Source organism: Mobula birostris, chromosome 32 (assembly GCF_030028105.1).
Source record: "Mobula birostris isolate sMobBir1 chromosome 32, sMobBir1.hap1, whole genome shotgun sequence".
In the NCBI taxonomy this organism is placed as follows: Eukaryota; Metazoa; Chordata; class Chondrichthyes; order Myliobatiformes; family Myliobatidae; genus Mobula; species Mobula birostris.
Genome location: NC_092401.1, coordinates 4,756,642 through 4,772,230, shown reverse-complemented (window position 1 = coordinate 4,772,230; position 15,589 = coordinate 4,756,642). Strand labels below are relative to the sequence as shown.

At 45.5% G+C, this 15,589-nt stretch overlaps 1 protein-coding gene across 1 annotated transcript in view; it reads right to left on the bottom strand.

The window, feature by feature from the left end:
* LOC140191290 (afadin- and alpha-actinin-binding protein B-like) overlaps positions 1 to 15,589 on the bottom strand; it is a 39,583-nt gene that overhangs the window by 19,382 nt on the left and 4,612 nt on the right. Inside the window, exons 2-6 of the mRNA XM_072248562.1 lie at positions 13,464 to 13,512; positions 11,586 to 11,755; positions 9,894 to 10,109; positions 7,269 to 7,379; positions 2,585 to 2,720 (exon numbers count right to left, since the gene is read on the bottom strand). Of these exons, the coding sequence (XP_072104663.1) occupies positions 2,585 to 2,720; positions 7,269 to 7,379; positions 9,894 to 10,109; positions 11,586 to 11,755; positions 13,464 to 13,512 (682 nt within the window). The remainder of the gene's footprint in view (positions 1 to 2,584; positions 2,721 to 7,268; positions 7,380 to 9,893; positions 10,110 to 11,585; positions 11,756 to 13,463; positions 13,513 to 15,589) is intronic.

Sequence of the window (15,589 nt, the reverse complement as noted above, 5' to 3'; positions counted from 1 at the left end):
CGGGTACACCAGTAGAGCCACGTTGGAAAGAGCTCATTTGGTATCAAACACCCTGGTCTTGTCTGCTGACCAGTCAAGCATATGATTAGTGGTATTACCTTTAAACACACTATACATGGTGAGAACACAAGTTCAGCAACTCGTGGAATGGAGCAGTGATAGAAATTCACCATGTCTAAACCCTCTGTAGCCTTTTAGTATTGCAGAGTGGTGGGAAATCCATGATGGCGGCTACTTTTGACAGGAGGGATTTCTATACCTTCTGTGGAGATCCGATGGCTGAGAAAGTCGGGGGTTGACAACCCAAGCTGGCACTTAGCAGGGTTAATAATCACCCGTATTGGCTTATGTGCTCGTAATGTGTGCAGAGATGTGATAAATGTTGGAATTCGGATGCACAGGCGACAAGTTTGGCATCCAGGTAAAGATAAAGAAAATCCAAGTCTTTTAATACAGAGTCCATTAGCTGTTGGAAAGTCTGTGCTGCATTTTTCAGTCCAAACGCATGCACAGAAACTCAAAAAAGGCCAAACAGAGTTATCAGAGCTGTTTTCAGAATGTCCTCCCAGCACACAGGGGACCTGATGGCAGCCCCGAACTAGATAAACTTTGGATCAACTCCGGATAAATGTGCCATAAAGTCTCAGATGTGAGAGACCAGGTAACAATCGGAGGTGGTGCCCTCGTTAAGGAATTGGTAATCAACACATGGGTGGCAACCACCATTGAACTTGGGGACCACATGGAGGGGCAAAACCCAGGGGCTATGCAACCAGAGAACAAAGCCAAGCTTTTCCATGTTGACAAACTCAGCCTTCGTGGTTCTGGGTCCAGTCTACACACATGGCAATGGACTGGTGAGCCATTTGTGGGAATATGGTGTTTGACCCCATGTTTTGTGACCGTAGTGGAGAATGTGGGCTTGGTGAGGTTTGGGAATTCGCCCAGCGGTCATGCAAACTCACATGTGGTGGCGTATGCACTTGACGGGTTTGTGGGGAACTTACCAGGGGAGCAGGGGAATGACCCAAAGTCCTTGATATCCACAAGCCAGCAGTTCTTAACATCAGCTAACAGTCCTTGGGCACACAGGAAATCTGCACCGAGAAGAGGTCTAGCCACTCCAGCCAGGACAACGTCCCATGTGTAACGTCACCCACTGAAGCAGAACGTCACCCATCATGTCCCTTACGTCTGGATCTTGTTGCCGTTGGTGGCCTCCAGTGAGGCTTTGTCACTTTTGTCTTCTCATCAATAGGCGACACTGGCAGCACCCTCACTTGAGCACCCGCGTCACACAGGAAGTGCCACCCTGAAAGAGTGTCCATAATAAACTGTAGAAGACCCTGGCAGCTGTTCATAGATATCTGATGTCCTGAAATTCCAGCTCCGTCAAAGCTGCAAGGCAGTCGGCTCTTACTAGCATTCCTACCAAAGTGAGTGTGGTAAAAAAAAAAAAAAAAAAAAAACACAGGCCTGGCTTCGTCTGATTGGCAGCTGTGGGCATCCTTGTGTTGGGGGCCTTGTTGACCAGGCTTATTGAGGTAGAGTAAGGATCACTGCCCAACTGAGTGTAGACTATCAACTGTTTTAGCAAGCTCCCTATAGCCCTTCACGGTGCATTGGTGAGGGCTATGTGAACTTGATCGGGCATTTGTCGCATGAAGAGTTCTTTAAAAATAAAACAGGGATGGTGATTTCCCAGGAGAGGGAGCGTGTGGTCCATTAGCTCTGATAGCCTGGCATCACCAAGGCTGGACAAGTAGAGCAACTGTTTGACATGTTCTGGAGTCCGATAGTGCAAAAGTCTGTGAAAGGCAAGTTTTCAGCGATGGGTACTACCAGGTTCAGGAGAGTGTTAAAGTAGATTCACCACTCTGGCAGCCGTGGAGTTTCAGAGTGATGCTACCACATTGTAGAATGTGGTGTTCTTGCAGTGAGAATTGGGCCTCGGCTTATATAAATCAAGCAACGGCATTTTGCTCCTAAACCTCCAACAGTTTCAAAGTGACTGTGTTGGCCGACATGTTCATGCTCTGGAATTGCCCAAGAGCACCGCGGTTACCAAAGTAGGGTTTCAGAAATAAAAACAGATGAGGGGTTTTCTATTTGAGAAAAACTGGAACACTCGCTTAACATAGTCCAAAAACTGAACGCAAAGTGCAGTAAAAATACTTTACGTAATTACATCACCACGTCAGACCAGCCTTAAAGAGAACCCCTACTCAACGTCAGTGGTTGTGAACTGTGTGTTTACTGGGTTCTGAGCATGAACTTCAGATTAAAAACTACACGGTGACAAGATTGTGGCCTGAAACAACCAAGGTGTTCCAGTGGAGATGTCGGATGATTCTTTCAGAGCATTGCATCATCTTTGTGATGTCATAGAAGCAAAACTTTAACCTCCTCTAAGTGAATGTGCTCTGAATTCACATTTCCCCTCTCACAGTTACAGCACTTTGCTTGAAGAAAAAAAAAGCAGGTCAAAATGATCGACGTAATTCGCTCAGAGCAGAGTGCCTGTGAATGGCCCAGGATACCAAGGCCGGTCCAGTGGAGAATCCACCCATCCCCAGGTACCTACCCATCCTTTTGTCCCTTTTATCTGTCAGGTGGTGATGCATCTTCTCCTTCAGTTTGGTCAGCTCCTGTTCCTTCCTCTTCAGGTCATGGACATGTTGAGCAGCCCGGCTCGTAATGACATTCTGCAGTTTCGCCACCTGAATTAGAGGCAGCAGAGATCACCATCTGGAACTCAATCCCAAACCCCTCTGCTCCCTGCCCTTACACCAGTAAATAAAGAACAAAGGAGTATAAAGGGACAATTGTCAGTGAACAACGTCCATGCTAAACGATGCTGGGTTCAACTAAACCTCCCTCTTCTGCCTGAACATGAACCAATTCCATGTGCCCAACTTCTTAAATGTCACTATCATATCTGCTTCCACCTCAACACTGGCAACTGGCTCCGAGTTTTGAAAAAAAAACAACTTACTTTACAATTCCTCTAAACTTTCCCCTCTCACCTTAAATGCTTGTCTTCTAGTATTTATTGTTTCTACCTGGGAGAAAGATTCCGACTGCCCCCTATATTTATGTTTCTCAGAATTTACAATATATCTATAAAGCAGGGACAGGATCTTCAGCTCCATAATGTCAATTTAAGCTGCACATCTGCCCACAAAGGATGTTCAGACTCAAAACAAAAACATTTTGTCAGTTTGTACTCCTTCCCCTCACCCTACCTCCCTATTCTGGCTTCTTCCCCCTTCCTTTCCAGTGCCAAGGATGGATCCCAGCATGAAACCTGAACTTTGTTACTCTCTGTAGATACTGCCCGACCTGCTGAGTTCCTCCAGGATGTGTTTTGCTCTAAAAATGTTCTATATAATTTTTTTAAAAAACTTTTCATCTGCCAAATACTGTTGACTTAGGAGTTTCCATATTGGGAAATGCTTTAAATACCAGTTCCCTTTCTTGTACCCACAACTGGCACTGTGTATCGTATCAGGTGTGTTTAAAAACAGAATCTGAACGTTCAGTGGGTGTCAGCAAAACAAAAGAGTTGGGCACCAATTACAGAAACACACACACAGTGCTGGAGGAGCTCAGGTCAGGCAGCATCAATGGAAATGAATAAAGAGTCGATGTTTTGGGCCAAGACTCTTCAGAACTGGAAAGGAAGGGAGACAATATGCACCCCAGTTTATATCAATGGCACTGAGGTGGAGATAAGACCACAAGATATAGGAGCACAGGCAGGCCATTCGGCCCATCGAGTCTGCTCCACCATTCAATCATGGGCTGATCCAATTCTTCCTGTCATCCCCATTCCCCTGCCTTCTCCCCATACCCTTTGATGCCCTGGCTGATCAAGAACCTATCTATCTCTGCCTTAAATGACTTGGCCTCCACAGCCACTCGTGGCAACAAATTGCACAGTTTTACCACCCGCTGACTAAAGAGATGGTTGACAGCTGCAATTCATTAAAATAAGAACAGGAATAGGCCATTCAGCCCTTCAGGTCTGCTCTAGCATTCCTTCATAGTGAGTTACTATCCCTCTCAACCCCCTTCTCCTGCCCATAACCTTTAACACGCTTAGTAATTAAGAACCTATCAACCTCTGCCTTAAATACACCCAATGACATGGTCTCCATGGCCATTTGTGACAATGAATTGCACAGATATTCCCCAATTCCCCGAATCCCCCCAGAAACTGGCCCACCTCCATTTGCGTTGACCCTGCTGCCGGAGATTCCACCACCCACGGACGCGGGTGTTCACAGGGAGGAGGTTCTCAGAGTGGATTCCCCACATTCCGGAGCAGGGTTGAAGAATGGTTGGATCTTAGATCCCCAGGGTCAGGTTCAAGAAGGGCTCTGACATCCTTGGTGTAAACATCACCTACATCTTGTCCTGGTTCAGTCATGCAGATGCCATGCACAAGAAAACAGAGCTTCCCACTAATTCCTCAGCAGGCTAGGGAAATCCAGCATGTCTTTGACCCTCACCAGCTTTTAAACAGATACACACAGAAAGCACTTGGTACAGAAACTATTCTGTCCAAGACCACAAGAAACTGCAGAGGGGGTGAACGCACCATGGTCTATCACAAAAACTAGCCTCTCAACCATTGACTCTGTCTACATTTCCGATTGCCTGGGGAAAGTAGTGAATATAATCACTCCAATGAGCAGAAGATACAAAGTTCAAAAACATGGTATCACCAGGCCTGAGGACAGTTTCTATTCCACTGTAACAAGACTCTTAGTCTATCTCATAATGACCCTTTCACCTCATTGTCTGTACGACACGTCCTCTGTAACTAATATTGTATTCCGGATGGTTTCTAGTATTTCCTTTCACACTGTCTCAGTGTACTTGTGTTGGAGATGATCCGTCTGGACAGCCTGGAAGAGAAATCTGTTCACTGTATCTTGGCACATTTAACACTAACAAACCAAGAACGAACAAGTCTGGCAGCACTTGAGGGGAGGAATCAGGTTTCCTGGCCAAAGGTCCTTTTATCAGGATTGACAAAGGGCCTTCAATCTGAAACACTCACTGCTTCTCCTTCCACAGATGCTGCCCAGCTTAGAGTGTCACAGGATTTTCTGTTTCTCCCCTTTTAACAGTGTTTAAATTTTCACATATTGGCCGGTTGCCTGGACAAGTCCAATTGATGAGTGGTGTCCCGGCTGAATACATCACCATAATCTGTAGACCCCCATCAACAATATGGTTCCTCTGTTTGCCAGAAGGAACTACAGTCAGTGGATTCAGATGAATGAAGGGCAAGGACAGGGGAAGCAGACAAACCAATTCTCATCATTCCCCAATCCAGCCCCTCATTTTGTCCTGATTCTTGGATAATCTAATCACAGCAATTGAATGTGGACACAAGGAGCTTCAGGGAATGACCTGCCAAACCTGAGACCATTCTCAGATGTGTAGCTACGTATTATGTGAAGTGCCAGACCTACCAAAGAAGCAATCTGTGATCTTGTTAAGACTCAGTGTCTGGGTTGCCTCATTTAACTGATTTGGACCAGTCAGCGTTGAAAGACACAAATATACATAAAATAACATTGGTTGTAACCCTCCACTAGAACCAACAAGGTGACCCAGGTAGGTCAGGTGACCTTGAGCCAACAGGATGGAGATCCACCCGTTCCCCAATCAGGAGCTCCGAATATGCAAGGGCAATAACTCTCCAGCAGTCAAAAACCAGCCATTGTGGATGAGGAGGACCCCATGGACACGTGGAGATCGGGACCACGAGGAACACCAGGCCAGAGTAGCCTTCTTACCCAGGTAATCCCTTTTCTCTTCATAGACTGTTCATGGAGGGTCAGGGATTCCAGTGGGGTGCACACAGTTTGTAAACCCACGCGCTTTTTAGTTGAGACAATAAAAGTTACTTGTGGGTAAATACAGATTCGCTCTGTCCCTCTCTGATCATTACTACAAGGGGTGATTCTTGTAACATGCCCCCCTACCCCCAACAATCTACAGCTCGGTTCTGCTAACAGATCAGGGATCTGGCTGCCATTACTGTGTCGTGATTGCTACAAGGGAGAAAGTGCTTGACACAAATCACACAGCAACTGCATAGTGGGACCCCTCACCCCAGACATTCTTGAAGAACCCAGTATCTTCTGTTCTTTACTCCCTCCCAACAAATTCCCAGAAATCCCGAGAGCAGCACGATTAGTTGCATCGCTTTCTAGCAGGAAGACTCCAGTGCACAAGTGCCTCCTCTCACTTGGCATCTTTCCCCTTCCTTCTCAGTCACGAAGGGTCTCGGCCTGAAACACTGACTGTTTATTCTTTTCCATAGATGCTGCCTGACCTGCTGAGTTCCTCCAGTGTTGTGTGTGTTGCTCTGGAAAAAGCTGCAGAGGGCTGTAGGCTCAAGCAGCCTCCTCACCATCGAGGACATCCTCAAGAAAGTGGCATCCATCATTAAGGACCGTCAGCAGCCGGACACACCCTCTGCTCATCGCTACCATCAACGAGAAGGTAGGACAATCACTCGAGCTGAACGTTCCATGGAATTCCATGCCTCTGGATCCTGTCCCCAATCAGTCAAGGACCATGTGGTGACCGCCCGTGCATCAGCCTCCCCATGTTAAAGGCACTCTCCATTAATGGAATCCACCCTAACATCAGGTTCCCCAGTCAAAGATCCTTCAGGACTGACAGAGTCTTCAGTCTAAAACATTCACAGTTTCTCCTTCCACAGATACTTCCCCAGGGTTTCAGCATTTTGTGTTTTTCCTTCCAACCGTCTTTAAATTCTCCAAAAAAAAAAAGTCAACGTCAACCCAAGGACAGTGGTGCCCAACATGTGGTCCACAGACCCTCCGTTAACGGCAAAACTCCATGGCATAAAAAAGTTTGGGAAGCCCTGGCTTCAGAGAACAGACTCTACCCAAGTGATCGCACTACCACCATCGAGGAGGAGTGCAGAAACGTGGAGACACAGTCAACATTTTAGAAATCACTTCTTCACCTCCACCATGAGATGTCTGAACAGACCATGAGCACTACCTCATTCGTTGCTCTCTTCTTGTAAAAATTATTTTTTAGATTTCTTATTGTAACTTAGTTTTATTATGTAATGCAGCACTGCTGCTGGAAAAGAACTGATTTCGTGACAGGTGTCAGCGATAATACACGCGATTCTAAAAACATTAGCTCCACAGTGGTGGAAGCAGAATGGTGAGCAATCGGAACAGATCCCTAGCAACAGAAGTTCTTACCTCTTCCTTATTGCACTTCAGGAGGTTGTTAAGATTATGGACGTTTCTCTGGGCTTGTTGTTCTTTTGCCTGTACGGCAGCAAGCTCCCTCTCAAGTGTTTCTATCTGCTCCTGTTGGGAGGGTGGAGAGAGGACGTTAATGGAAACAACTTTCAAGGGCACTAATTGGTCCATTGATCCCCCTTCAAACTACAGTACTGTACTGCAGGGACCTGCATATAGCGAGGGTGCCCAAGGCCTTTACACAGTAATTTTATGTATTGCACTGCACCGCTACCAGACAAAAATATCAAATTCCATGACCTATGTGAGTGATAATTAACCTAATATGGGTCTCTATTGTGGACTGGGAGTGGGAAGGGGTCAGGGAGCGGGAAGTACTACAGACATTCTGTAATGATCAATAATTCAATTGTTTCAAATGAAATGACATTGCCTGGTGTCTCAGGGCTGGGTGTGTCTGCACCAACACAACCTGGCACTCCTCCTCTGCCCCCTGTCCCACACTCCACCCTCACCATTACCAACATACTTTGTTCCCACCAGATTTACAAACTCACTCTCCGCTCTACACTGACAAATATAGTACGGTGGAAAAGTCCTTTGATATATATCTCTTGAGTAAAACATGACCTGATTTCCAAAAGACAAAGTTAGAGATAAAACACTTCTTTAATATTTTAAGCAGGAAAACTTTTTTTAAAATTTCCATCTTTTACAGTTTCAAAATAAGAAAAAGGGAAAAGGGCCCAAAGCAAAAGTTTGGGCACCCTGCATGGTCAGTACTTAGTAACACCCTCTTTGGCAAGTATCACAGCTTGTAAATGCTTTTTTGTAGCCAGCTGAGAGTCTTTCAATTCTTGTTTGGGGGATTTTCACCCATTCTTCCTTGCAAAAGGCTTCTAGTTCTGTGAGATTCTTGGGCCGTCTCGCATGCACTGCTCTTTTGAGGTCTATCCACAGATTCTCAATGATGTTTAGGTCAGGGGACTGTGAGGGCCATGGCAAAACCTTCAGCTTGTGTCTCTTGAGATAGTCCACCATGGATTTTGTGGTGTGTTTAGGTTAATTATCCTGTTGTAGAAGCCATCCTCTTTTCATCTTTGGCTTTTTTAGAGAGTGTGATTTTTGCTTCCAGAATTTGCTGGTATTTAATTGAATTCATTCTTCCCTCTACCAGTGGAACGTTCCCCATGCCACTGGCTACAACACAAGCCCAAAGCATGATCGATCCACCCCCATGCTTAACAGTTGGAGAGGGGTTCTTTTCATGAAATTCTGCACCCTTTTTTCTCCAAACATACCTTTGCTCATTGCGGCCAATAAGTTCTATTCAAAAGGTTCAAAGGAACATCCAAACAAGCCTGAAGCATTCTGGAAACAAGTCCTGTGGACTGATGAAGTTAAAATAGAACTTTCTGACTTTCACCCACCTTCCCCATCCAATGGTCTACTCAATCATATCAGCTCGCTGGGAGGGGCAGGCAGGATATTTACTCACCAGTCTCTGGGTTCGGCAACAGGTTGATAAGGAGGCAAAGAGGCTTCCATGACTTGCTTGCCTCGAGTTCAAGAGTCAGGAAGTAACATTACAACTGTATAAAACTCTGGTTAGGCCACACCTGGAGTACTACATTCACTCCTGGTCACCCCACTGCAGGAAAGACGTGCCGGCTTTGGAGGGGGTGCAGAAGAGGTTTACCAGGATGCCTCCTGGTTTAAAGGGCTATGCTGCCAGGAACAGCTGGACAAACTTGGGCTGTTTTCCCTGCAGCGGCCTCGGGCCAGGGGAACCGCAATAGAAGTTTATATAGTTATGTGAGGCATAGGTAGGGTAGACAGCCGGGATCTCTTTCCCCAGAGATGAAATGTCTGATGGCAGAGGGTAGGCTTTAAGGGGAGGAGGGACAAGATGATATGAGATATATGGGGCATGTTATATTCTGCAATAAATAGAATGGTGGCGCCTGGAATGGTCGCAGAGCCAAGTATAGAAAAGTGCTCCAGAGAAACAGGTCACTCAGCTCACCCAGTCCATGCCAAAACCACTTCAGCTGCCCACTTCCATCAGCCTGCACCGACCTCCATATCTCCACCATCCATGTACCTACCCAAACTTCTCAAACGTTGAAATCAAGCGCGCATGCACCACTTGCGCTGGCAGCTCGTTCCACACTCCCACGACCCTCTGAGTGAGGAAGTCTCCCCTCATGTTCCCACTGAACTTTTCACCTTTCACCCTTAACCCGCGACCTCTAGTTGTAGTCTCACCCACCCTCAGTGGAAAAAGACTGTCTATAGGCCTCAATTTTGTATACCTCTGTCAAATCTCCCTACTCTCGTCCATGTCCTAAGGAATAAAGTCCTAACCTATTCAATCTTTCCTCAGGTCCTCCAGAGGCAGCAGCATCCTTGTAAAGTACAGTCAAGACATTTTGAAAGGTGCACGTATGTGCGGAGAATGGAGGGATATGGACCGTGTCTAGGGAGAAGGGAACAGTTTAACTGGGTGTTTCATTCGTTCAGCACATCCGAGGCTGAAGGGTAGTCCCTGTGCTCCACCCCAAGCTCGGAATTTTCTAGAGCCATTGCCCCAGCAAGGCCCTGTTCCATTTGCAAACTCACTTGTAGGTTGAGTTGGCTTTTTCTCAAGCAGTCCTGATCACTGAAGGACTTAAGCCGAACGGATTCCAGTTCATCAATTCTGGCCACATCCCGCCAATGGAGCTGCAGCAGGTAGTGCGTACAGTTTATCAGGGTGACGAGGCTGAAGTCTGGAGCAGGACTCTCCTCAAAACTATCGTCAGTGTTCAACGATGGCAGTCCCAAGTTGATCAGCTCCTGAAATATTCAAAGGGACAATTAATTCCATTCATTCGACAACGTTCCCAAGAATTTGAATTCTTAAGCAATTCGAATGTGTAAAACCGCGAGGAAATGCAGGGAGAAGTGAGCTCAGCCCACTGCATTGCAGGCTCATTCATCCCTCCCCAGCACCGGCACTGACCTCATGAAGGCAACACCCATCATAAAAATCCCCACCATCTGGCCCATGGCATCTTCCCACAGCTACCATCATGCAGATCTTTGAAGTTCCATACCACCAGGTTCAAAATAAGTGACTTCCCTTCAACCACCTGGTCTTTAAAACATCCTGCACAACACAACACCTCAGTACAGTAACACTATGACCATTTGCACTTCAATAGACTTGGTTTTGTTTTTGGCTCTATTTGGATTTTTATGTATAATTTATGATTAATTGATGCTTATCTTATGACTTGGCATGGAAGCTGCTGTACCTGATGACTACAAGAAACTGCAGAGTTGTGGACCCAGCTCGGTACATCACAGTGACCAGCCTCCCTTCTATGGACTGTCTAAACTTCTCACTCTCTCAGTAAAGCAGACAGCATAATCGAAGACCCTACCCACCCCAGGCTTTCTCTTCTCCCCCACCCCTCCCACTGGGCAGAAGATACAAAAGCCTGGAAGGACGTATCACCAGGCTCAAAGGCACCGTCCATCTCTGCTACAAGACTACTGATTAATTGTCCAGTATGACAAGATGGATCATGACCTCACATTCTATCTTGTTATGACCTTGTACCAAATCACATGACCATACACTTCCCAACACTGTATTCCATCTGCTATTTCTTTGCCCATTCACCTAATCTGTCTAAGTTCTCCTGTAGCCCCTCTACTTCATCAGAACTACCTGCCCCTCCACCTTTCTTCATATCGTCTGCAAACTTTGCAACAAAGCCATCAATTCCATCATCCAAATCATTGACATATAACGTAAAACAAATCAGACCCAAGATAAACCCCTGTGGAATATCACTAGCCACTGGCAGCCAGCCAAAAAAAAAAAAGGCTCCCTTTATTCCCACTCTTTGCCTCCTGCCAATCAGCCACTGCTTTATCCATGCTAGGATCTTCCCTGTAATACCTTGGGCTTGTACCTTGTTAAGTAGCCTCTTGTCAAAGGTCTTCTGAAAATCAAATACACAACATTAAGCAATTCTCCTTTGTCTATCCTGCTTGTTATTTCTTCAGAGAATACCTACAGAACTCCAACAATAGAACCCATTTAAAAAAAAAAGACTACCAGCCACTCAATGTGCAGGGGAAGAAAAACGTGGAAACGATAAAAAGCAAGCGACTGAAGTAGACCGACTCAGCTGGACAGGCAGCATCAACTGAGGGACATAAACAGTTAACGTTTGGGGTTGAGACCCTCTAACAGGATACAGCTCATGTCAGAAATCACATCACCTCCATCAGTACAAACACAGAGGCATTGCAGCTTACCTTGCTGAGGTACGAGAGGCAGTCCTCTATGTTGTCAGCACAACAGAAAGCGCTTTGGCCATAAATCCTCTGGAGCGACGTCACCGGGGAATAACACACAGTGATGGAGCTGCCGGCGGAGAATGGTGAAGCAGACTGAGGAACACGCCCGAACACAGAACTCTTTGCATCTGCAGGCAGGTTAAATTAAAAGGAGAGGTCACCGGCAACATTTTTGTTTGGTCCAGGGCGCTTTTAACCCCTGTGTCACAGTGGTGGAGCTGCAGCCTGCTGGTTGTTTGCGTGTAGTTTTCCAGTGATACTATTGCGAATGTCCACAACAAAATGAACCTCAGGGTTGAATATTGTGACATGGACACACTTCGATAATAAATTTACTCTGAACTTTGCCTCAGCTTCAGTGACCGAGATTCAATCCCAATGCCTATTTGTGTCTGTGCGGAATCTGTACGTTCTCCCTGTAATCATGTGAATTTCTTCCCTCATCCCATAGACACGTGGGTTGGAAGGTTTTCTCTCTCCAATTCCCGTTACGTCTCTGGCATTAGGCAGCAGTGAAGGTTCTCCATCTCTGCAGTGTTCAGGGCTTCCTTCATCATGTCAGTAACTTCCTCTTGCTTTTCACTACTGTCAGTCACGCAAGTCCCAGGTGGAGACTCAGGAATACCGTCACACTCAGATGTAAATGGATTCTTCATTGCTGTTTCCATAACAATTTTGTTTTACCAGTCAGGGTTGTTAGTTCTGAACTGAACCCTCAAAACTGGAGGGCTGGTGGACCACTCTTAGGGTCTGGCCCCTCTCTACCCTTTGCCCTGTTTGGCGTGGGTGACCCTACCAAGAGCCAAAGCACAAAGCCCTGACTCCAGCCGACACAGCTCTCTGCGCCATTGAGGCACGCAAGCCTCCAAGCCCTACGACAAGGTTGTGGTCTTCTTGGAGGGGTAGATTAACTAGCTCTGATAAATTGCCCCTAATCATGTGTGGTCAGAGGTAGAATATGGGCAGAAATGGGTGCTTATTATACACTGTAGGATGTCTGAATTGTGCGATTGGAAATTAGCATGGACTCAATGAGCCAAAGGGGCTATTCCCCTGTTGTGAGATTCTGAATCGAATCCCAACTCAGAGCAGCAAAATCCCTAGGGCACTGCAGGGTTGAAGATGCCACCATTTGGTGTGATGTCTATTCTCTCTGGGAGGTGGAAGACAAGATCTCATTACACTACACCAAAGAACAGGGAGGTTCTCAGGTTCCCCACCAACATCAATCTCTCCACCGACTTCACTAAAAACAATAATCTCCTCAAGGATCTATAATTATTCTGTAATATAGAGCAGCTACAATAAATTCCACTCACAATAGGATTCTGCTTCAGCATCATTAATTAAACTCCCAGTCATTTGACCCCCTTCCCCCTTTTTCCATTCACAATTCTGGCTCTCCTCTGACTTCTCCTCCCATCACCTCCCTCAGAAAACCCTCCTCCTTTCCCCCCTCAACATCCTCTTCTATTAGAGTCATTCTTCTTCAGTTCTTGCACCTATAACCTCCCAGCTTCTTACTTCACCCCCAACTTCCCCCTCACCTAGTTTCACCTGCCCATTTATACTCCTCCTCCTCCCCAACTTCTTCTTCCATCATCTGCCTCCATTCCTTTCCAGTCCTGATGGAGGGTCTCACCCTAAAAGTTTGACTGCTTATTCCCCTCTGTAGAAGCTGCCTGACCTCCTAAAGCATCTTGTGTGTGTTGTTCTGGGTTCCCAGCATCTGCAGAATTACCTGTGGTAATGTCCTGCTTCAAATCTACAACTGATTGCAAACCCCACAACAAGCCATTCTTCTAAAAAACAATAGGAACTGGACAAAAAACACACCTGGGGTAGTTTCAGCTCCAGTAAATGACAAGGTCTTCCAGTGATCCATCTTCCTCGCCAGCAAATCCAACCCACACATAGACAACAAAGAAAGAAGATTACTTTAGTGAGGTGAACAAACAAAAAGCCAGGGAAGAAACTGAATGAGAGGAAATAAAAACTACTGGTACTTTTGAGGCCTGGGAAGTCACATGACCCATTTTAATGTAGGGTTGGGACTGCTTATTTGAGAAATAAAATGCTAAGAACCCAGAATGTTCTTTAATGGCACCATACACTTCCCCACTAACAACCTTGAAGCTAGGGCATGATTCAACAAGGTAGAATGGTCCCCAGATTACTAATACCCCCCCCCCATTGACGTGCTTCGAAGGCAACCACTTCCATTCTCATAACACCATTAAACAAAGAGAAAATCAAGACACTTTGTAGGAGTTTTATAAAAAAGAATAATAAATCAGACTAACAAAGGAGCTATTGGAATGGCTGATGAAAAGCTTAGTAAAAGCGTATATTTTAAGCAGGGACGTCATGTATTGCACTGATCTAAGTGGTTCTATAAAACGATGGAAAATTTAGGGAATTGTAGCTAAGGTTCATTGCAAATAAACATATGTTCAATGGCAGAGCAATTTGGAGGACAAATTAAAGAACCTTTGCAAATTATAAACAGGAAAGAAAAGTATATTAAGAAGACACAAGACCACATTTCAGACGAGCTCTGACATATAACATGGTTTTGCACCTATTGGCAGGTATACCAGAACTGGGACTCGGTAAAGTAACCGTCACTGACTCACACCACCCAAACCTTCAGCCTCCAGCTCCAGCGAGAACAAGACTGATCTTTACCCCGAACTGTCTCCCAGTCACTGCCCAAGCCCGGCTTAAATTTCCCTCTGGAACAGCCCCAGTAGCCATTGGATCAACCCTTTAGCGTTTCTCCAATCAAACACAAGACCCAGGTGTACGAGGGACCAATAGTACTGCGATAACAGTACGCATGCGTTTTGTACGGAATGCATTCTGGGTGCCGTAGTTCGATGTGCTGTTCGTGGAGCAGCCAGGAGTGTGGTTGCAATGCCTCTTGCGGTAGGATGTCTAATCTACAAGTGGACTTATGAATACGGGTTTTCAAGTTATTTTAACCTTCGCTCTACCAAAATGCAACACATACAACGTCCGGGAGAAGGACTGAGATACAAGAAGTTGTAGCTGCTGCAATGTGGAGCATTGAGGAAAGTATCTTTTGCGTTAAATGGATTGAGATTGTTTGAAATCTGACCAAACAAAACAGAAAATGGCAGGAACGTATAACATCTATGGAGAGAGAAATACAGTCAAACGTGTTTAGGTTCTGAAGGGCCATTAACCCCCCCCCTTTGACATTTGACCCCAGGCCTTTGCTTTGTTTCATTCTCCACGGATGCTGCCTGACCAAACAGGTATTTCCAGAATATATTTTTCCTTGAGAAGGGTGAACACATTTTCATCAGAAATTGAATGTTTCCATCATCTGAAGGGATCAGGGATACAAAAGGTTAAAGTTATCCTAAATCTATATTAAATATAATTTATATAAGATTCTGGGTAGCAAATTATTTGTCTTCAAGTTATAGCTCTGGCACAGTGCACATGAGCAAGGTCTTTATTGATTCACCAGAAATAAAGCTGTGCTGAAAGGGTTAAATTATAAAGGAGAATTGCTCAGACAAGACTTAAATTCTTCTGAATATAGGCTAAGAGTTAATTTATAGATAATAAAGAGAGAACATGCTGTTCTCAGATTTTCAACATCTGGGTTATTTGTATAAATAATTATCTTGAGTAAAGTACTTTATAGTGTATAAAAAGAGGAACAATAGTGAGGCTACACCTGTACTGTGTGCAGTTCTGGGCATCCAGCTGTACAAAGAATGTCATTAAATTGGAAAGAGTGCAGAAAAGTTTTGACAAGGATTTGATGTTGTGGTGTCCACCGAGCTTACCAATCAGCTTGCAGACATTTTACCAGCAGTCAAAGTGGCAGCTTCAGTGTGCAGCTGTTGGTGTGCTCATGTTTATATACCCCCCCCCCCCCATTTGCTTGCCTCAGTCTGGTTGGCTACCCTTTGGGTTGTCAACGG